At 39.4% G+C, this 23,080-nt stretch overlaps 2 protein-coding genes across 2 annotated transcripts; both read left to right on the plus strand.

Annotated features, from left to right (window-relative positions):
* Positions 1-13,262: 13,262 nt before the first annotated feature.
* Positions 13,263-15,129, plus strand: LOC111023809 (RNA-binding (RRM/RBD/RNP motifs) family protein). Its single transcript, XM_022301288.2, has 4 exons — positions 13,263-13,784; positions 14,113-14,214; positions 14,302-14,607; positions 14,689-15,129. Exons 1-4 carry the CDS (start codon positions 13,320-13,322, stop codon positions 14,743-14,745), a joined length of 930 nt encoding a protein of 309 aa, XP_022156980.1. The 5' UTR covers positions 13,263-13,319; the 3' UTR covers positions 14,746-15,129.
* Positions 15,130-18,939: 3,810 nt separating this feature from the next.
* LOC148210326 (uncharacterized) lies at positions 18,940-23,045 on the plus strand. Its single transcript, XM_088126292.1, has 4 exons — positions 18,940-19,141; positions 19,726-19,941; positions 20,009-20,496; positions 20,567-23,045. Exons 1-4 carry the CDS (start codon positions 18,940-18,942, stop codon positions 21,080-21,082), a joined length of 1,422 nt encoding a protein of 473 aa, XP_087982418.1. The 3' UTR covers positions 21,083-23,045.
* The last annotated feature ends 35 nt before the right edge of the window (positions 23,046-23,080 follow it).

Below are 23,080 nucleotides of genomic sequence, written 5' to 3' on the forward strand. Positions count from 1 at the left end.
CGAGTATACCGTACCGCATAACGGCCCCTATGTGCAACCTCCAGCCCATGGGATGAGGCGCAATGCCGGCACACCCGTGCCGCCCGACACTGTCCTTGAGATTTCCATTCTCGAAGGAAGACGCCCAAGACCTTGGTCTTGCAACGCTAGCCCACACCATGACACACGTATGTGCCATGTGGTAGCTCACTTAGGCCACATGCCCCAGGGGTGGTGGAGAGCTGACATCATGCCTCCCCCTAAGGTACATTCTAAGGCATTCTTGGTCTGACAAGCGTGTACGTGCGTCCTTGCCAACGTAGAGCGCACGTCTGAACTCTGATTGACACGAAACTTGGTGTGCTTGCATATCTCACTTATATGTATCTAACTCTAAAGCCACTCGTCTAAACTCTCGACGGAATCCCGAATTCTAGGGTCATGGCCCGGGGCCCCAACTGGCTCCCGTTGAGCTGTCACCGACACCACTGACATCGCCTTCGCCTTGCATTCTGCATATGCCTTCTCTAGGCATTCTTGAGTACATTCATGGGGTGTGATAGGTGATGCACCATCCTCCTTGGTCGCATCACGACAGTTCTCTCTCGGCCCTCAACATGACCCGACGGGCGACATATGCATGTCGCCACCACTTGTCCACTCTGTGGGTGTCATAACCTACTCTCTACTAGTATGGTTGTGACACCTGGCCTTCAGCTCTGAGACCGCCCTTGGAACTCCACCCATAACTCCTTTAAACGTAAAGCTACAACCAGAAGGTAGTTGGAAGGAGACTTCCCTTTTCAAGCAATAAATGTTGGCTTGGTTGGTAGCTAGCCAATCCATGCCCAATATAACGTCAAAATCCTGCATGTCCAGTTGGATCAATCTTATCGCCAGGGTCTGATTATCGAAGGATCACTCGCCTGCTCTCACCATTTGACTAGCAATCATAATTGACCCTGATGGCGTAGATACGGACAACAAAAAGCCTAACGGCTCTAGTTCGAGGTTTGCTTGACGAACAAATGCAGTGGAAATAAAAGTGTGACTTGACCCCAAATCAACAATACGTAAGCAGGCACATTATGGACTAAGACCGTACTTGAAAGATAATACAAGGATAAAGACATAAAACCCACACGCATAACCCAAGAACCCATAGTATGATAGAAATACCTGTGACAGCGGCTTCGATATTCGTCGCTTCCTTGCGGGTAAGTGCAAAAACACGAGCCTTCTGGTTACCTCCCTGCGTCGAAACTGTTGAGGAGGCATGCTGACCTAGCCTCTGTACGTTCGAGGCCGACATGAGACACTCCCTTGCAAATGCCCTTCTCTCCCACACCTAAAACAGACTTTAATTTCCGTCTAACACTGCCCCGCATGTCTTCTCTGACATGAGGGGCACACTGGTAGCATACATTTCTGCTGAGTCTAGCGCTGGGGTGCTCTAAATGACTAGTCGGCATAATTCGAAGTGACTTTCCTTTTCACACCTGAAGATGAACTGACTTCCAGTAGAGGTTGAGCCCTATTAGAGACATCCTTATCCAAAATTAAGGCCCCCTAACTGCTTCTGCGTAGGTGGCTGGTCGCTGAAGATCCACTGGTCCTCTGATACTCTTATGCAAGCCTTTAACAAACCTCTTGATCTTTACTGCCTCAGTGGGAATTAATTCCAGAGCAAAACGGGAGAGTTCCGTTAACTTTCTTTCATATTGTGCTACCCTCAATGTTCCTTGGGTGAGATGGAGGAACTCTGCCTCCTTTGCATCTTTCACAATCTCTGGGAAATAGTAGTCCTTGAACCTCGTCCACGTGACTAGTACATTAACATGGTCTTCTGCCGCTGTTACTGTTGGGTGTGTTGCCCTAAACTCGTAGTTTGTATTTTGTAAAAACAAATGTCTATTTAATAAAGTTTTATTCAATAAATTTGTTGTTGAATCATAGTTTTGCATTGTCCAAAATCCAATAAACTAAACATCCAAGGTTATTGTTTATGTAATCGGGACAGTATATATACTGGGTATATAGTTGATATACGGGGTATATATTTGATATACCCCCGATATATGAATGGATAATGTCCCGTGAATAACCTAAAGGGTCTATAGTATATGGATAAGGCTGGGTACCTTATTCTGGCAACACTATGGATACGGCCCGCTCTGTAAAGGTTACAGACGACTCGATCCAGGTCGTTCGTGTGGAGACATGCGAGTGGGGGTATCCTATACAATGAGTTTTTATAAGACCGGATCGCGAAATAGACAATCTTTAGATGTAACACCGTTAACTAATAGATTGCCATTTCTTAGGATGACCAGGCAACTCATTCTCAATCCTGAGTGAGTTATGGACTCTTGCCCGTGAGGGCTCGTTCTTTGATCTGTATGGGTGAGAGTGGCCCGAGTCGCCGACTCAACATTCCTACCATTTTGGGGACGAGACCGAGTGGGGAGCTGGGAACATAACTTCACAAGATGGAATTCACTCCTCCCCGACTTTAGGGGAGTAGATGAGTGTTCCCTTAAATGCTGACTCTGGGACTTGAACAAGGGGCCCCACCCTCTCATTGGCCGAGAGGGACTTCCGGTTATTGGTTGGACCATAACCGGGTTGTTCATTAGAGGAGCAGTGGTGTTTAAGGAGTAAGAAGTAACTCAGGGGTAGAACGGTAATTTGACCCAACTTGAGTTACGAACACTCGCGAAGGATTGACTCGTCATTAATGGTCGTATATCCATGGACACGAAAACATTCTGCAGTGAGAAGAGTGCAACTGCGGGTCTTAAGTGGAATGACCCGTAGTTAACGAATCTAGATTAACTCGGTCAATAAGTTTGACCGATTAATCTTGCATCGTTGGAGCTTCGGATCTGTAGGTCCATAGGTCCCCTTGCTAGCTCATAACGGGTAAAACGAGGATCAAGGTTTTGGAAGAATTTGAAATGTTCAAATTACTTAAGGGATTATATGTATATTGATACATTATAATATATATAGTTAATTATAAATTAAAACTATATATTATGAGAGAAATTATTTGAATGAGATTCAAATAAAATTAATATGAATAAGATTCATGTTAAAACTATAGGTTAAAAATAATGTGCATAAGATGTACATTAGAACTATAGGTTATACGAGAGAAATGTTATAGAATATGATTCTATTTTTATGTATTTGATTTATATATATATATTAATTATTAATTGGATTAATAATTAATAATTATTTATTAATTAATAAATTAATTTTTATATTTTAATTATTATATATATTATATATATATATATATTAATTATTTATATAAATATATATATATATATTATTAATATTAATAATATTAAACTCCCTTTCAAAATTGCAGAGGAGTGGGAGGTTAGTGCTCCCCACGTCACTGTTTTGTTTTCTTGCAGTTCTGCAAAAATACAGAATACAGAACAAAGAAAAAAAAGCTCTCCCAGTTTTCTCTCGATTAAGCTCTCCCTCAACTCTCCCTGATATTCCAAACAAAACGCTCCCACAAGCACGGATCCCGAGACCCAAGAGGATAGCGAGTAAGATTCGGTGGTGGTGTTCGAGGGGAACTTACTGAAGAAACGTTCTTCAAAGTTTCGAATTTCCCCTGTATTTTGCGTCTGTAAAATTCGATTTTGTATCACAAAAATCAGCAACGAAAATCCGTTTCCGCTCCGGGATTCACATCCCTTCAGTTACTGAGTCCCACCAATTCAGGGCCTCGCCCCTCAACATAAAAACCGTACCCTTAACCTTGGATTGGTCCTTGCAACCTAGATACGTGTAAAAAGCTTCCAACTCTCTGACCCACTCTTTTGCTGCTGTCGCTTTCTCGCTTCCTCCGTCAAAGGTAAGGGGTCCGTAACGCTTGAAATACTTGATGAGTTGGGCCTTGCTTTGAGGAGCATGAAAATGTCGGGGTGGCTGAGCTTGTACACTGTCAACCCCAGCTTTGTTATTGATCAGTGCCTCCAACGCCTCCGCAAGCAACGCCACCTGAGGGTTCACATTGGGAACTGCTGAGGGAACTGGGGGATTCACCCTCCCCTGAGCCTCTGCTGGAGGAACTGGAGGAACTAGCCTTGCCTGAGCACCAGCCGAAGGAGGCGGTGGGTCCGCCACATTCTCACCTCTGAGGGCTGGATTGACGTCTGCACGCAACCTCATACTACGACAGGGTGGCATTGTCTGGACGAAAGAGCACAACATTACCAAGCAAAACATTAGCATTTTACTCTAAGCATAGTCTCAAAGGAGTGTGGCAGTCAAAACTTCCACATAAGTGAAAGATCAAGTACAATCTAACTAGTACATTTAGTGAGCACCCTAGGCCTAACTAAGCAGAGCCACAATCATAACTGATGAGGAAAGAATTAAACACATAAGAAATTCAAGATGGGGGACATATAAGTTCATAAACAACAATTATGAGGCGTACCTGGTGACGACAAGGAGGCCGATCGGGACCACTACTCCCATACACCCTAGTTACTAGATCAGTCTGCAGGAATGTTTTGGCTCTGATACCAACTGTAACACCCCCGAATTTCACTACGAACAACGAGGTAACGTTAACATATTACCTATTCACCCCTTTCCATGAAGGGAAACATAAAGTGTAATGTCCCCAAAATTCGACATGAAATTTCGAGGCTACCACCTTCCCTATTCAGCCCCTCTCCAACAAAAAGACATAAAGTAATTATCTCAAGAACAACCATGGGATTCATACCACAACCAACTCCTAAAGAACGCATGTCTACCTCAGTGGCTAGTAATCCAATAAGAGAAAAGGAACAATCAATTTGTCCAACAAACCCAAAATATACCAGAGACTCAAATAAAAAAAAAAACAACGGTTCGCCAATAAGTAGAAAAATGTTCCGTGAGTCAAAACCAAAATCTATTACACCACTTCAATAAGTCTCTAACTATCCTAGCATTGAAACTACAATTCAGCTATCCTAGACAAAAACGCAGCTAATGGTCCTCCCTCGGTCAAGCCTCCTTCATGTCATCACCACGGTTAAGGGTCCTGTTTAAACCTGAAACAATTACGATAGAGGGAGTGAGTATATAAAATACTCCATAAGTAGCCCTCACTAACTATTCACAAAACAACATGCTCGTAATCACAGCAAACATTATACACAATAACTAGAGAATCAAACATCGAGAAATAATAACAGTAAATTTAACATTTCCACACAAACATCCAAATGCCAGGACTCTCGTGACTTTGATCACACGACCCACTAGTCTCTAACTCCCTCGAGTTGCTACTCGCCCAACACCCTAAGTTAGTAGCCCAAGTCTAACTCTTCGAGGTGTATCGGCCCTTGACATTTATCCTCAAGGTAGCGACATCCCTCTACAGAAGCTTGACATTCGACCTTGCCATTTATTCCCAAGGCCTTGAATTGTTGCTCATAACCATCACACTATGTTAGTCCTCAAAGTCTAACTCTTCGAGTCGTATCGGCCCTTGACATTTATCCCCAAGACCTCGACACTCCTCTATAGAAACTTGGTGTTCGACCTTGCCATTTATTCCCAAGGCCTTGAACTGTGCATCGGCCTTTGACATTTATCCCCAAAGCCCCGACGACTACTCAGCGTATTGGTGCTTAACCGCCACCACGTCAAGATCCAGTACTCATCATCAATTAGACTCATCATGACGACCCCTGCCCTTTTATACCCGGAGCCTCGACGCTCATCTCTACCAAGACTGGTCTGTCAACCTCCGGCCTTTTGCTCCTAGAGCCTCGACACCTAGTAGTGATGTAACCGCCTCGACCATTGTCCACGAGGCCATGAAACTCGTATATCCACTTTTCATTGCATAATAGACCACACATTTGAATTATAGTCCTCCATTAGAATTTTATCACATAATCCCCAAGTCACCCACTGTAAGGGCTTTGAATAACCAAACGACTAGTCTGCATTTTCCCTTCAGACAAATCACAGAATAACAAACAACTAGTCTGTTCCACCACTCTAGACAACTCCAACTAATCCCTCCAAGACATCTATAAGTCATTCACACTTCTAGTCACAACACAATTTTTCCAGCATGCTTTTCATCGTACAAAGCAAAAGCAATAACCTAACAGCTTCCAACTAAGTAAACATAAAACTAAATAATATAAAATTAACAAATGCATTTCATCTCAAACATGCTTTCAAACGTCAAAGATTAATCACTCCCAACCATACTAATCAACAAACTTTCCAGTCATATCCAACAATCAAAAGCAACATATTTTCATAATGTATATAAAAAAGAACAGCAACATGCAATCCAACAATATCCACTAGTAGTTCACAAACCATGCCTAACAATTTCTATATACATGAGATAAATTAACATAATAAAAATCAGCACGAAACCATTCCATTAACACTCAATAACGCACGCACCCACCCCTTGGTGCTACTTACACATTGCTACGCTCCTAAATCTTATGTTGATTCAACACCTAAGCATCAAGAGAGAAACAAAATAATTAAAACAAAAATTCCAGCCATCGAAATCCATTATAAGGGGTCTTGCAACGTCCATTACCGCAAAATCGACTTTGTTTAGGTGCAGGTAACTCAGGCCTAACACAAATGGATGTGGGTTGCGTATATCGAGCTTCTAATGGTTATGGCTAGATGCTGAAAGCCACAAACTACTGTTGTTAGTGCTTTCGCATCAATAAAAAACTCACCAATTGATACCCACGACGTTGTGTGCGGCGAGGACTTGCGCCTGAGATTGCCGACCACCACGGGAGATCGAACCCGACCGCAAGGGGCGCTGCGCTGCCGGAAAACGCCCCAGAATCCCACCACACGCAGCAGCGCCGCCGCCTGCTGCCGTTTGCCAGAGGTGGTCTGCCGCTACGTCGAGGGTCGTCCGTAGTGGGGTAGGCGTCGGGGAGATGTGGGCGGCTGGTTCGACGAGAAGGAGGGGAGATACGGGAAGAAGAAAAGAAATACAAAGGGGGGAGCTGGTGGTTCACGAAAGAAAGGAAACTAGGGGGTTATGGTTTTCCCTTATTTTCTCCTTTGTTTTAAAATTGAAGGCCCACTTACCCAATTGTTTTTGTTAAAACAAAACAACGCCTATGGACTGAAAGATTAGAATTCTAGTTCCAACATCACTAAACTTAATTATCTCCAATAATAGAAGTAAACAGTCGGCCCAACGACCTAGGACAATTGCCAAAGAAAACAAACTCTTTGTTAAACAATAAATAAAAAAATACATAAAGGCCAATAAACTCACAACAAACCCGTAGCAGCCGAAAATAAAATGAAATAGAACAATTAAAGTAAATTAAAATAATTTCTAAGAAAAGAACCCCGAGACTCAAGGTTAATCTAACCTGAGTAACGCGGGGCGTTACAGATACCTTATCGACAGGAGTCCATAACTCGCTTAGAATTAAGATAGAGTTACCTGGTCATCCTATGATATAACAATCTATTGACTAACGGTGTTAGAGCCAATGATTAATTATTTCGTGGTCCGGTCTTATACAAACTCATTGTATAGGATACCCTCACTTGCATGTCTCTATATGAACGACCTAGATAAAGTCGTTTGTAACTATTACAAAGTGAGCCGTATCCATAATGTTACCAGGATAAGGTACCCAACCTTATTACTGGAACATTATGCATTTGTATATCGAATATATACGGTATATCACTAATATACATTGTATATTAAATATATACTGTATATCAAATATATATCATTCCAGCTACATTAAATAATCTTGGATCTTAGTTTATTGGAATACGAGTAATGCAAAGAAATAATAAGATAACTCTTTATTGAATAAATAATTTGTTCATAAATTACAAATACACGAGCTAAGGGCATTAAACCCAATACGTTCAACATTTTTGCTCTAGAAAAAAGGGGTTTACCACATGGTTTACTTATTATTTAAAATTTTTTTAATCAACTTAGTTATTATTTTTAAAAAAAATTAAAACAATTGTACCAGACGGTTAAATAAGAGTAATTCTTTCTCTTGGACGAAATGCTAATGTAATACCCAAAAACACATCTACAAAAGCTTCATATCGGAATCTACAAAGAAACAATCCAAGATGCACAAAACAAAATTGGTAAGACAATACTCTTCCTGACTATTTTGAAATAGTCATGAGAGAAATTATGCAAAGGAAAATTTAAAATAATCATCCCGACAGTTTATTATAAAAGAGTCGGAAGCTATATTGATTAAAAAAAATTAAAACAACATAATCCGACACTTCATTGAAAAAGTCGGCTAAAGTCCACTTTTCTCGATTAATATTTACAAATGTTCGGAATATTAACTTATCCCGACTATTTCTTTTTTTTTTTTTTTGGAAAGGTTCTTCCAACTATTTCCAGAATTGGTCCGAAGTTGTAATATTTAAAAAAAAATTGACATATTTTTGCAACACTTATTCAATTCGATCATTAATTATACTAACTATTGTAAAACCAACGGGATAAGTATTATTTAAAAATAAAATTAAACTAGTCGGGACTAGTCCCATTATGTCAACTGTAGAGAAGAAGTGTCTATAGAAATATTTTTTTAAATGTGCTCCGACTGTTTGTAAAATATTCGAGATAGATCTACTTACACCGACTCTTGTGGACCTCCATTTGCAGAAGGAGACCTATCCGACTATTTTAGGAAAGTGTCGGGATATTTTTTTAAATATTATTAAAATGAATATCTTGACAATTTTTAAAAAGTCGGGGATATCAACTTCTACCAACTCCTTCAAACCTTCGTTGGCAAAAAGTGATCTCTTCCAACTGTTTTAAAAAACATTTTGGATTGATCTTATTGAAAATATATTTTTAGAATAAATATCCCGACGGTTTCTAAATGGCATGTATTGAATTCTTAAACATTTTTCATGGCAAATAGAGGTAAAAGAATATATTTAATTTGTGCAAAATAAACACGCCCGAAATTATTTGTGATAATTTTTTTTACATATAATCTGAAATTGTTTTAACAAAGTTGTGATAGTTAAAAAATGTAGTTAATTTCTAAAAAAATGAAGGCAAGACTATATATCATGTTTTTGTAATTGTAATGAAATCGAAGTATATATATTTTTTCAACTGTCATTGAATTAAAAAAAAATCTAGTTTTCGTTACAATTTTTAACTATCACAAAATTATACAAAATTCGAAAATTAACGTTACTTCCGGCCAAAATTGTGCATTCATCATTTCGTGACAATTTTTAACTGTCATTCAATAAAAAAATAATTTTCTAGTTTTGGTGACAGTTTTTAACTGTCTTAAAATTTTTTTAAAAAAAATCTGAAAAGTAGTGTTTTTTCCCGCCAAATAACGTGCTCCCACAAATTTTTTCCTCCTACCTTTTTTACTGTTCATAAATGTCATAGAAGCCCACTTTTCTACTAGTGACATAGTACTCACGACACACTTTATTGATTCAGAACGGAACTTGCAAAAAAGAATTATAAACTTCTGTCAATATGAAAACCATAAGGGAGAGACTATTGACAAGGTTATTGAAGGTTGTTTATTGGAATGAGGGATTGATAAAATTTTCACCATCACAGTTGACAATGCAAGTTCTAATGATGTGGTCATTTCTTATATTAAGAAGACTCTCACAGGTTGAAAGTCCTATCTTGGTTTGAAGACTTATTACACATGATGTGTTATGCTCACATCATAAACTTGATTGTAAATGATGGCTTAAAAGATATGCATGAATCTATTTGTAGTGTTCGAAATGTAGTACTATGTTAGATCATCTCCAAAGAGATTGTCAAGATGTAAAGATTGAGTAGAAAAAGAAAAAATCGAGTCTGAAGCTCTTGTTTGTTTAGATGTGGCAACCATATGGAATTCTACTTATTTGATGCTTGAACATGCTTTGAAATTCGATAAAGTTTTCAAATATTAGAGGAAGAGAGGTTAGATTTTTCTAATTACTTCAAATAAGATGAACATGGAAACAAAAAATTGGGACTACCAACTTCTGATGACCGGAAAAATGTGAATGTATTTGTAAAGTTTTTTAAGGTGTTTTATAAAGTCAATACAAAGATTAGTGGTTCTCTATATGTGACTTCTAGTTCTTACTTTCATGAATCCATGGTATTCAAGAGCTTTTATTGAGTTGGAGCCTAAATAAAGGTTCTATTTTATGTTCAATGACTTTAAGTATGAAGAAAAAGTTTGACAAGTATTAGGGTTCAATTGAAAAAATGAATAAGTTAATATTTATTGTTGTGGTGCTTGATCCTCGTTACAAATTGGATTATGTATGATTTTATTTTTCGAATTTCTATGAGGATGCTATAGCTAAAGAGATGCTTGATAATATCAAGACGTATTTGGTTCGTGTGCATCATTTCTACAAATCACATGACAATACTCTTAGTCTTGATATCGAAAGTTGTAGTACTGAGTCTTCCCAATCAAGTGTTACCATAGATATGGAAATTGGTGGAAATATTAAAGCGAGTAGTCTTGTAATATCAATATACAATAAGAGAAGAGAAGAAAAGAGTTCTTTGGAATTAAAGAATTATGTGGATCGATATTTAAGTGATCCTAGTGAGGAACTTAATGATAGTTTTGATGTTTTGGCTTAGTAGAAACTACATGTCTATAAATATCGAATTTTATAAAAAAATTGTCTAAGATGTTTTGACAGTTCCAGTGTCTAGGTTGCTTATGGATTCTTTGATTCTTTTAGAAGTTCTTTAACTCCTAAAACAGTAAAGGCTTTGATATGCACACAAAATTAGATTCATGGTAAACTATTGTTATTAGATCTTCCTCCACAACTCGAAGAATTGAAAGCTAGTTATAAAATTGAGACAGGTAACTTATTTATTGTCTAGTTGTTATTGATTATTTTCTATATATTCTTATAACATTTTATATTTTCTCTCTTTTGATCTCTTTTTTAAGTGAGTTTGCACTCCTCCACCAACACCATGCATAAATAAATCTCATTAGATCCTTATGGTTTCGATGGTAAGTAAAACAATTAAATATTATTTTAATGATAAATACTTCTTTTTATTCTTGATCTTTTGAAAGCTAATTGTTGTTATTGTATTTGAATTTTCACAACTAACATATGGAGTCAAAAGTCAAGATCTCTTAGATTGTTGCTCGTGATGTCAATTGTTGCTCCTAATTGAGGTTTAAGAATTTAATTTTTCAATTTGTTTGGACTTTCAATGAAATTTAGATGACTACTATTGTAAACTTTTAATATTTGTATTGAATTAGGAATTCCATGTTGGTTAGAAATAAGATTTGAAATTATGTGTAAATTAAGATTTAAATTTTTATATACTTTTTTCGATCAAGGTTAAAAAAAAAGGGCTGACAACCAAACTCGACCCAACCCGAAATTTTTGGGTTGGGTTGGTCATCAATTTTTAACCCTTCGGTTCCCACATATGGCCAACCTGAAAATTCAGGTTAGTCCAAAAAGTACCCCTAACTCGTGAACAATTATAGCAGGATTATAGGGACTGTCTCTTCTCTAGTAAAGGATTATGTGATTTCTCTCTTCTGAATTGCGTATATGCGTTTTGGGAAACAAAATCGAATGGGATCTGCTTTTAAAACTGGCGTAAACGAGATGTTGCTGAAATTATGGTGAAAAATCTTGAACTAAAAAATTGAAGGGGAAAGGAAGAACAATGACATGAAGAGAGAGGAAAATTTTGAGGAGACAGAAGGGGGGACAAAGAGGGAAGAGGGAGAAGAAAAAAATGTTTTCCTAAAAAGGGATGTATGAGAGAAAGAAGGAAAAGAGAGAAATTCAATTAAAATGTAATTAGGGAAAATTCATAATTTGACATAAAAATGATATAAGTAGACGATTAGAAAACTTAACTTTTAAAAAACAGCATATATTAAAGTGGGCCTGGCAAAAGGGTGATTTAGCCCATAAAAAAATCCATGTGTCAAAGAGACTAGGTACTTTTTAGAGAATTCACACTAGGTATCCCTAATTGTCACCCAATATTGTAAAATGGCTAAAACATTATTGATAATAAAAAATGTCAAATTAATGGTTAAATCATCGTTGATAATAAAAAATGTCAAATTTATGTTCTTCTAACTGTTTTTCAAGTTTGATATTTGACACTTTTACTCTTCTATTTAGTTATTAGTTTTAATATCAAAATATCCTAATTTTCATTATCTCTCCTATATTTTATCTCTCCCTGATTCTAGTTTTTGTTTTTCATAACCACTATTATTATAAATTTAGATATATATAGAGATAGAGTTCGCCAATTATAAGGAGACATCACATTGAGGGAGACGATCAGAGAAGGGATCTATAGTTTTCAAAGGGAGAGGATGCGACAAATTGATGGAATCGGGCGAGGGAACAATGGTGGGAAATGCAGTGGGTTGCAAGTGGGGCGGCGAGGGTGGAAGGTAAAGGAGAGGGAGGCCTGTATGTTGACAGTTTCCATAGTTAAGGGTACCTTTTTTATTTCAGGTAGAGTGTTTTATATTTTTTATTAATTGTTCACAAAATATATTTGTTACTCTCTCCTTATTTTTATATTTTTATACTAATTGTTCACAAAAATATATCTTATTTCTTCACACTATTTTCTTTATTTAGTTGATCTTGTTCACTGTATTTGTTACTCTCTTCTTATTTTTATATTTTTGTATTAATTGTTCACAAAAATACATCTCTCTTCACCGTATTTGTTATATTTTTGTGTTCACCGTATTTTTTATATTTTTATTTTTCTGTTCACCATATTTGTTGTTCATATTTATTGTATTTTTGTTTATTTGTTCACCGTAGTTGTTTATTGTATTTGTATTTTTGTTTCTTTGTTCACCGTATTTTTTATTTGTTGTTTGAAAAATAGTATTGTTAAAATATTTGAATTATCTTACAAGGATGGTTAGATAGGATTCTCCTCTTAACAAACCAAAAATAACAAATTCATTTAAAAATTATTTTAGAAAAGGTAATTTTGTCCTAAAACATTAGTAGAAATCTTCCTACTTCTATGTTGGCCATTATTGAAAACGAAAGTTATTTGGCCTATTTCGAAATTGTCTATTTTAAATGGCTATGGGTTATCGCTATTTTTTAACCTTAAAAAAAAAAAAAAGGGAAAAAAAGTTTCGGGTCAGGATTTGATTCGGTACGGTTGATGCCCGATCCGACTTGAATGTTAATGGCGCTATCAAAATCTAATCCGTAAGACCAGAGAGAGCTGAGAGACGGTTCCGAGCTTCTTCATCTCCGCCATGGCGAACGCTGCCACCTGCTTGACCTCCTCCTCCTCCTCTTCTTCTTCTTATTCTTCTTCCCCATGGATCCTTCAGCAGAACCCTCGAAAACATTGTACATTGAAGCAATTGCACTCTTTGCCTTCATCCATCCACTTCCGCTACTCGAAGCTCTCCCGCTTGGTTTTCGTTGCCCCTCCCCTGCCATGTCTTTCACCGGTTTCTTCGTCCCCTTATTGTTCCTTAAGTCATAATCGCAGGGCTAGGTTTTCTGTGCTGCTCGCTATTCTTGACAAGGAATCTGCGGTTACTGAAGAGGCAATCGAGGAAGACGATGTTAAGAGTGAAGGCAATGCTTCGAATCAGGAAGTGAAGAAGCAAGCACAACCTTGTGAGCTGTACGTGTGTAATTTGCCGAGAAATTGCGACATTGCTGAGCTGGTTGAGATGTTTAAACCTTTTGGCACTGTCTTGGCTGCTGAGGTAGATACGAATTTTGCTTATTCTTTCGTTTATGTTTCTGAGTGGAATTTTCGTAAACAATTGGTTTGGAAGATGATTTATGGAGTAAGGTAGGGCAATTTGGGATCCGGAAACAGCAGTGATGCAGCCTTGTGCTCTCTGAAGTTTTCAGTTCATATAGTTTATGCATTTTCCTGTATTATTCCTCTGAAGATAATCATTATTCTTTAAAGACAGTTCTCAATTTTGTTCATCTTTATTGAGTAACATGGAATGATATAGAACAGTGATTATGTTTCTTTTCATGTTTTGAATGGTATTGATTCATTTCTCTGTAATGTGGACCCAGGTCTCTCGGAATCCTGAGACAGGCATAAGCAAGGGATGTGGCTATGTCACAATGGGTTCAATAAACTCTGCTAAAGTTTCAATTGCGGCATTAGATGGTTCTGTTAGTGTCAAAAAAAAAATCAAGTATAAGTTGTTTTAATCTTAGTTCATTCAGTATAATTCATATGCAAAATTCATTGTTTTGAAGGATGTTGGTGGGCGCGAAATGCGCGTTAGATTTGCTGTTGATATGAGTCCCAAAAAGAGGAATATTGAGAACCTGAATTCATCACCCAAGAAAAATATAATATATGAAAGTCCTTACAAAGTATATGTTGGGAATCTTGCTTGGGATGTCAAACCTGGAGATCTGAGGAGCCTTTTTAGCCAATTTGGAACCGTGGTCAGTGCAAAAGTCTTGAATGACCGTAGAGCTGGAAAAAGCCGTGTTTACGGGTTTCTATCATTTTCTTCAGCTGCAGAGCGTGAGGCAGCAATTTCTTTGGATGGAACAGTAAAAGATCTCTTTCTCTCTTGGGATATGACTTCTGCATTCTATTTTGTTATTTTTAACCCTTTTCATTCTCTCGTGTAGGAGTTCAACAACAGGAAACTTCTTGTTAGAGAAGGTCTGGAGAGGAACGAGTCCTGACTGCAGTTACTCTTCTTGCACAAGTAAAAGAAAGAAGGTCCATCTTGTTTAATTGTCTTTAATCAGTTTCAAGTTTGGTTTTTAGCTAAACTATTGAAGGAAAAGTTGCCTATCCTCGTGAGATCTATATTTAGAATCTTGCAAAGTTTTGCTTTTGAGGGTATTACTTTATTTAGAGTCTTTCATAGAGAACATTCATTAAAAGCAGTCATTCTTAGAATTCCTTGTATAGTACACAAGTTTCTGCTCTGGATTTACTTGGCCAATTTGTTGTTTTCATTTTTCTAATACGGAAGTTCATTTAAGGGTGTGCTCTGACACAGCACTACTAGTGTTTTTCATGGTTATTTGAACTTAATAACACCTTCTGAAAGTTTGTATTCATGGATTTTGTCATTCTAAAAGTTGACTCCTCTGATGCCAGAGCTCAAAATTGATGGAAAATAATGTTTTCCATTTGTCCATAATCAAGATTTACTTTGTCTTTGTATTAAGACAATGTGTGGTTTGGTTTTTAGTTACAATCTTACCTAAGCCTCAGGCTTTGTTCTTTCAGGAATTGTCACACATGGACTTGTGCAATATTTTCTTAGCTTTTGTCCATGATGCATATTTTTCTCCCAAATTTTACCTCATTTTAATTGAAGCTGTGGCTCAATTTTCTTTTAGAAATTCAAATTTGAATAGTATATATTTTTTAAATGGATATGGTGCAGACTTTGCTAAATAAATATGATGAAAATTTGCTAAATTTATAATTTTCAGTAAGATTCTTTATCTTTTTCTAAAATTATTTCATATCGGTCTTAATTTCAATTTTTTAATTAATAAATGTGGTCTATCATATACATATATATATATACACACACATTTATGCATTTTTTTTTCAATAATCTTCTCAGGTTTTTTCTCCTTTTTTGTTTTCTTTTTTTTCCCTTTTTTCGGGATGTTGGTTGTCATGTCCCAAGTTCGTTGGATATTCTAAAAAGGCTTGAGCATCGAGCTGTTTGTCTTTCTCAGCCTTGAAAAGGTGACCTGCCGAAGGTGGGAGCCTTAGGCTTTTTATCTAGAATAATTATATGAGTAGTCTCTAGTTTTGTACTGCAGTCACAATCTCTAGTTTTTAGTAGTCTAGTGTTCAAATAAACAGCTTTTGCCTCACAGAAAAGAGAGAAGATTTTGGATGAACTGTTTTGGAAACTTATTTTTAATAATGTCTAATGTTTACCAATTTTACAGTTTTATTTATGGTTTAATATACTCTACTCAGAATGAAATTTATTACAAAATATTTTTCATTTCTTTCCAATTTTTTTTTTTCTCAATTTCAATACTATAGTCATTATAATATACATTTATATGGAGATATATATATTTATATGAAAATATAAACTATATTCAGCTACATTTTCATTTATATGGAAATATAAACTATATATGGCTATAAACTTAAGCAACATACACTTAACAAGGGTGATATAAACTATAATCATTATAACATACACTTATATGGAGATATAACCTATATCAAGCTATAAAATATATACAACTATATCCATCTACAATTAACAAACAAAACAATAACGTGCATAATCAAATATATATGATGTTAACATCAAATACTTTTTAAATATCCAAAATCCGAACCTCGAAAATCATAAATAAAAAACATACCTAGAATATTTAAAACATAAACGGTAGAAAACTAGCTATCGGAAACAATGGTGAAAAGCGAGTGAATTGGAATCGGGCTGTCGAAGATGGTAACGACAAAAAATGGAGAACACTAAGAAGACTAAAGTTTTTTTAGGGAAGTGGAAAGGTGTTTAAATTTAGGAATTTAAAATGTAAATCCCAAGTCAACTATTTTTCTATTTTAAATTTTGATATCTTAATAATAATTACATCTATATAAAAAAAAGATATATTGGTAAAATGCATATGGGTTCTATCTTTAAGAGGTGTATTTCAAGACAAACGTGTAAATTTCGTAGAAGGTGTAATTACCGTCTATCAATGTACTAATCCTATAGAAAATGTATACATTTGAAGTCTATAGAAGAAGAGGGAACGAGCGTCAAGAGAAGTCAACTCGATTTATAGGATTCGAGTTGATAGTCTTGTCAATTAGAATGTGCACTAACCCCTTGTCTTTGATGACAATGATGGAGCAATTGTGAGCTACAACTTAATCTCCTAGGACATTTTCACACCTAGCCACAAGGCATTTCACCCGTTGGCGCAAGTAAAGATGGTAAAGACTTTATTTAGAGCAAAGGTCTCTCAAGGATAAACTATAGCTTGGTGAAAAGAGTATTGATCACCTCGAAATTGGTCATGAACTAGGTTCGAAATGTTGACGTTGATGGAAATGTTGAGATCCCGATTTTATGGACATGTCGATGTCAACAGATATTTAGAGAAAAATCATGAAAATTGTAGATTTGCAAATTTTTTAAACTAGTAAATAAGACTTTAATTGTAGTTTAATTAGCCTATATCTAATCACTTTTGACCATCATATCCAAATATATAAGTAATATACTCATGGAAAGGTTATTGCGATGAAAATGTCGAAACAAAATCATCTATACATATATGAAAATTATTTGAATTAGTAAATTGAAGTTTAATGTTGTGATAATTTCTAATCCAATCTAGTTACATAATTTTAATGTGTCTACATGATTTTGTTTAAATGTTTTCATTGCGATGATATGTCCGTAAAAGTTTAATGTTGCTTTTTATTGATAATTTCTAATCCAATCTAGTTAGATATGTGAAATATAGTTATATATAATAATATGAAGTCTGAAATAATTTAAAAAAAAAGATTTAGTTTAAAATTTAAATGTTTAATAGTAATAGTTAAATTGATTTTCTTTTCTTTGTTTGTTTCAGATTTTCCTTAGTTAAATTTAATTTAAAGTGGATAGCAAGTCTGTGTCGAATAGGTCAATTACAATATACGCCTCAAAATCTAGGTTGTATTGGTCAATTTGAATTTGACTGTCATTGATTTTTTTTGGAGGTTGTCAATTCCAACTCTTCCCTTTGCCGCAAAAACGAGTATAATTTAGCGATAATTAATACATATAGTGAATTCGAACTCCCACCCTATTCAAAAAAAGAAAGAAAGAAGGATTTCCATTATAGATGTCGTTTCAATTTCTGCTGGTCGAAGAGAAAAAAAAAGTCGAAAATAATAAAGGCAAGTTCCTCTTCGTTCCTCTTCCGCATCTTCTTTTGCCTGCATGTTCTATCAACCTCATATTGTTCTCGATTTGGAACTTTTTTCCATAGAATTAAACAATAATGTATGGTTTGACTCAATTTCTACTGTAATGGCCAACTTCCTTTTTATTTTTATTTTTTGTGAAAAATGTTGTTCTTGCCTTTTGTTTGAGCCCAAAATTGACTGAGCTCGGACACGATTTAGATCGGTGTGCTCAGGACGAGCTATAGCCAATAGTCCCGCACCTCTCTTCCACAGTTCTTGAGACCTGCAAAACAAAGTTAGCACTCCGACGAGCAAGTTAGTTCTAGTCCGAGCTAACTTGCCGAGTCTACTTAAGATTGCGTACCTTGCATTTAAGGCAAAGATTTCTATTTAAAGAAACTGGGCCCGACAGGGGTTCTGACACACCCTAAAATCGCGGCGTGTTGTCGGGTACGGAAGGGACACTGTTACGGACTTTGTATCAGCTCAGCTCGGCACTATAGGTCCTACCCTGACTGCCGACCTAAGTATTTTGGAGCTGCTTTCTCCATTTCGCTCGCGTGTTTAACCAACTCACCTTTTCGATCATGACACGTGGCAGGCTAGGATTCGCCTCCAACATTGGCCCCCACTTCGGCGGGACGGAGGTCGGCTCGGCGAAGTCCTCTGAGCTAACTGGAGACGGGTCGAATCCACGCGTGCATGTGTGACGTCATGGATGTCGTCAGCCCTAGCTTCTGCTTCGGGAACCCAAACGTCGTCGTGGGGACAGCCTGGTGTGGGCGGATCCTGTCCGTTGATCCCTCCCTGATCGAACGGCCCTCATGCCTCCGTGCTGTCCTATAAAAGGCGAAAGTTTTTCACTTTTCACTTTTTACTCTTGAGTTTTCGTGTACCTCGGTCGTTTCCAAGTCAGGTACTCTCTCCCTCTTTCTTTAGATAGTTCTTTTAAGTCTTCCTAGTCAGGTCTGGCGATGAGTAGCTCGTCTAGGGATTCGTCGTCTGGGTCGTCTAGTTCCTCTAGTTCAGACGACGTTTTAGGAGATCCGACCTTGGCTTCTACCTTAGGGAACCCTTACGTCGAGGATAGCTCGGCGAACCCCAATATAGTGTCGACCTCGGGAAACCCTGACCTTGGTCCTGTAGTTGAGCTTCCTCCCTCATCTTGCTCGGTAGGTAAGTTGGCCGAGCTCCGCAAAACTTATTCGATCCCCAACTCCGTAGAGCTTAGGGTGCCTTACATCGGGGAACACCTCGACGACCCTCCTTCGGGCTTTGTCAGTTTCTACCCCCAGATGTTCCACTGGGGGGTCAGACTTCCACTCCACCCTTTCATACAAAGGTTCCTTAGCGCAGTCAACCTCGCCCAGCTCAGCTCTCCCCTAACGGATGGTCTACCGTGCTTGGGGCCTACGTCCTGTGGTGGGTCCTCCGAGACGAGGATGAGGACAGGCTCACGGTGGACTAGCTCTTAGCGACCCACACCGTCAAAGCCTCCAACGAGGGAGAGGGTCGGTATTACCTCTCAGCTCGGTGGAACGTAGGTCAGCTGATTAGGAACCCCTCCTCCAACAAGAACTGGAAGGAGTGTTGGTTCCTCGTCTCTGGCGAGTGGCTTATGAGGGACGGAGGGGGTGAGCTGACCTGCCAAGTCCCAATCGAGTTCGGAGATGTAGGTGAGTGTCTTAGGTACGAGCTGGGGTCGGTTTTTTTTGTCTTAACTTTCACGCCTTCGTTTCTGACGTGGTTATGTTTTGCAGCTCTGCCGTCCCCCGTTCCGAGGATCAGCAACAAGTCTTGGGAGATCATCAGGCGAGCCCAAGGTTGGAGATTGAAGTACACGCTGTGGGGTGAAGCGCTAGTTTCCAACTCCCACCTCTTCTCTTGCGGTCTCAGTCTTCACGACCATCCAGACGAGCTCAAAAAACTTCCCAAACCTCGGCAACGCAGCTCGCAGAAACGTAAAGCTCCTGAAGGTAACTACTCCTTGATTCCTCAGCTCGATTGGTTGCAACCTCTTGTCTAACCTCATCCCTTTTGCAGGAATGGCCTCCAAGTTCCTTGCGCTCAGTAGCACAAAGCGGCAGCGGGCCTCGGCCTCCGCCGCTCCATCGGCGCCTCCCCAAGTTCATCGTCGCACGAGTAGCGTCGACGTCCCGGCCCCCGGGTTGGAGAATTTGGCCAAACTTCAGGCCTTCCAAGCTCAGCCCCTGCAGACCGTCGCTGGGGGCGAGGGATCGGCTACCCCGCTGGCGAGGAAAAAGCGGGCGAGGGAGATGCCCCATTCCGAGGAGGTCACCTCCAAATCTCCACCTCCTCCTATCATGGTCGACTCGGAGGAAGGATCTCAACAAGGGCGGCAGCACTGCGACGAGTTCCCGCTCCCCTTCAAGCTCGCCTTTTCTCGCCTCAGCATCCATGAGGCCGCGACGAAGGTGAGGTCCTCCAGCTCTCGCCGACTTGAACGAGCTGTTCGGGTGCCCGAGGACCCGGTTGAGGCGGTAAGGAAGACTGTAGCTCTTGCTACCGAGGTAAGCTCGTTCTCATTCCACTTATCTTCCCTTTCTTTAATCCTTTCGCCCTAACCTCTGGCCTCTGCAGCTGCACTACCACGCCTGTCTCTCGGCGTCGATGATGAGCCTGGAGCTCGGAGGTCGGGACCTAAAGGAGGAGGAGACGAACGCCTCCTATGAGCGTAGGGTCGCTGAGCTCCAAGCCGAGGTCGAGCAGGCGCGAGCTGAGAAGGAGGCCGAGGCCGATAGGTCGAAGGCCTTGATAGCCCAAGCCCGCACCGATCTGAAGAACGCCCGAGGGCGAGCTAAGACTGCAGAGAAGGGCTGGAATGAAGCTCAGCAGAATCTGGCCAGCTGGGCCTATCTGGAGAAGAAGGTCAAAGAATTTCTCGAATTCGATGGCCTAGCTCGTGACCTGGCGGACAAGGGCTTTTATTATGCTATCAACCGGCTCGACACTGCTTGCTCGGAGGAGGCCATCGCCGTTGTCGGGCTGGAATATGAGTCCATCTCGGTGGACTGCTCTACTGAGGCCAGCAAAGAGGCCGAGGCTGCTGGTGCCGAAGCAGGGCCCAGCAAGCCTGCCGATCCTCCTCAGGAGTAGATCGCTTCGGCCCTCGGTTGTTTCTTGCTTTCTCTCTCTTTTTTATCGACCCAAATTTGTACTGAGCCGGGGCATATATACCTCGACTCTCCATTAAACTTTAGTTTGAATGAAATGACGTTGTTTTGTTCAGATCCGAGTAACTCTTTCCGAGGTCCTTATACTTGTTGAAATTTGATTAAACCTTAATTATACCTCGGCTCTTCATCAAACTTTTAAATTCAATGAAAACAAACTTCGTCCAAACTTGAGTTGTTCTCTCCGAGGTCCCTATACTTGGAGAAATTTAATTAAACTTCAATTTTAGTTTGGCCTCGTTGTTTGAGTTTCTCAAGTCTTCATAATTTTTTACTTACACAACGGCTTACGAGCCAAACACTTCAGCTCGGCGGTGTGCATTTGGGATAACCAGGTTCCTACGAGTTGACCATTGCTTCGCGCGTTTGTATTATTGTAGGTTGTTCAGCATAGGTCATACCACGTAGTCTTCCTTGGCCCCCATTTGACGTAGCTCGGTAGTAGTAGGCGACGTTAACGGATAAAGTCAAATTTTGCACAAGTCATTGGAGGTCAGCTTTCATTAATGAATGATATTACACGTCAGATTACACGCATCTCATTGATAATAAACTCGCAAATGATCGGCGTTCCATGGGTGGGGGAGTTGTCTCCCGTTGAGGTAGGACAGCAGATAGGCTCCAGGTCAGAGTATTTTTAGGACTCTGTACGGACCTTCCCAGTTCGGCTCGAGTGCTCCGACATGCTGCATTACCTTCTTGAGGACGAGGTCGCCAGGCTTGAACGTTCTGACTTTTACCCTGGCGTTGTAGTACCGAGCCATACGGTTCTGATATTCTGCTAGCCGGAGCTGGGAGTGAGATCTTTTTTCCTCGAGGAGGTCAAGATTCACGAGTCCGGCTTCACTGTTGGCTTGCTCGTCGAAATTCTCAACTCGGGGCGTTGGCATGCCGACTTCTGCAGGGACAACAGCCTCCGACCCGAAGGCTAGGGCGTATGGCGTCTCGCCGGTAGATCGGCGGGGTGTAGTTCGGTAAGACCACAACACCTCTGGTAACTCTTCTTCCCACCGACCTTTCAGAGACTCCAGTCTCGTCTTCAGACCACGCTTGATGATCTTGTTGAGGCTTCAACTTGCCCACTAGACTGCGGATGGGCAGACGACGAGCTGAGGTGACGTATGCCGAGCTGTTGATAGAATTGATTAAACCGGGCACCGTCAAACTGCTTTCCATTGTCAGTAATGATAGCGTTCGGTATACCGAACCGACATATTACGCTCTTCCATACAAAGCTGACGACCTTTGCCTCAGTAATAGACGCTAGAGGTTCCGCTTCCACCCACTTGGTGAAGTAATTTACAGCTACTATGGCGAACTTCAACTGCCCCTTCCCCATCGGTAGTGGGCCGATCAGATCTATCCCCCACTGAGCGAAAGGCCAAGGGCTTGAGATCGGCGTCAGCAACTCCGGGGGTTGTCTCAAAATGCTCGCGAAGCGTTGACATTTGTCACATGTTTTGGCGAACTCCTTGGTGTCGCGCTCAATCGTCGGCCAGTAGTAGCCCTGGCGGACGACCTTCGCGGCCATGGACCGCTATAAATTCCAGCAGCTTCTCCACCAAATGCATCAAGCCTTGCTTCCTTCTCTTGATCATTTTTAGTGTTTCTTTGTTGCTTTCTAAGTACTTTTGAGTTGCTTTCATTAGTTGCTTTTGGTTTTTAAATCCCGAGCACTTTACATTCCTTTATTGAGCTTTGTTTTGTTTCCATTTGTACTTAGTTATTTTCTACTTATTCAAATTTATAAAAATCCAGCACTTTGCTTATCTTCCCTTTGCCTTTACTTTATTTTTAGTTAAGAGAGTTGTGTTTTTGGAGGAAAGAGCACGTGACACTCCCCCTTACTTGAAAGAGAAGGGCGAAGCTCTCAATCCCGATAAAAACTCTCCGTTAGTTAACTTTTGTTTTTCACACATGC

This window comes from Momordica charantia (assembly GCF_013281855.1).
Source record: "Momordica charantia cultivar OHB3-1 chromosome 7 unlocalized genomic scaffold, Mcharantia_2.0 BLBB01000007.1, whole genome shotgun sequence".
NCBI classification, from domain to species: Eukaryota; Viridiplantae; Streptophyta; class Magnoliopsida; order Cucurbitales; family Cucurbitaceae; genus Momordica; species Momordica charantia.

Coding starts and splice junctions, on each gene's coding strand:
- LOC111023809 (XM_022301288.2), top strand. CDS start 13,320: ATGGCGAACGCTGCCACCTGCTTGACCTCCTCCTCCTCCTCTTCTTCT. Junction 13,785..14,112: donor GCACTGTCTTGGCTGCTGAG/GTAGATACGAAT, acceptor ATGTGGACCCAG/GTCTCTCGGAATCCTGAGAC. Junction 14,608..14,688: donor CAATTTCTTTGGATGGAACA/GTAAAAGATCTC, acceptor TCTCTCGTGTAG/GAGTTCAACAACAGGAAACT.
- LOC148210326 (XM_088126292.1), top strand. CDS start 18,940: ATGAGTAGCTCGTCTAGGGATTCGTCGTCTGGGTCGTCTAGTTCCTCT. Junction 19,142..19,725: donor TCCCTCATCTTGCTCGGTAG/GTAAGTTGGCCG, acceptor TATGTTTTGCAG/CTCTGCCGTCCCCCGTTCCG. Junction 19,942..20,008: donor GAAACGTAAAGCTCCTGAAG/GTAACTACTCCT, acceptor TCCCTTTTGCAG/GAATGGCCTCCAAGTTCCTT.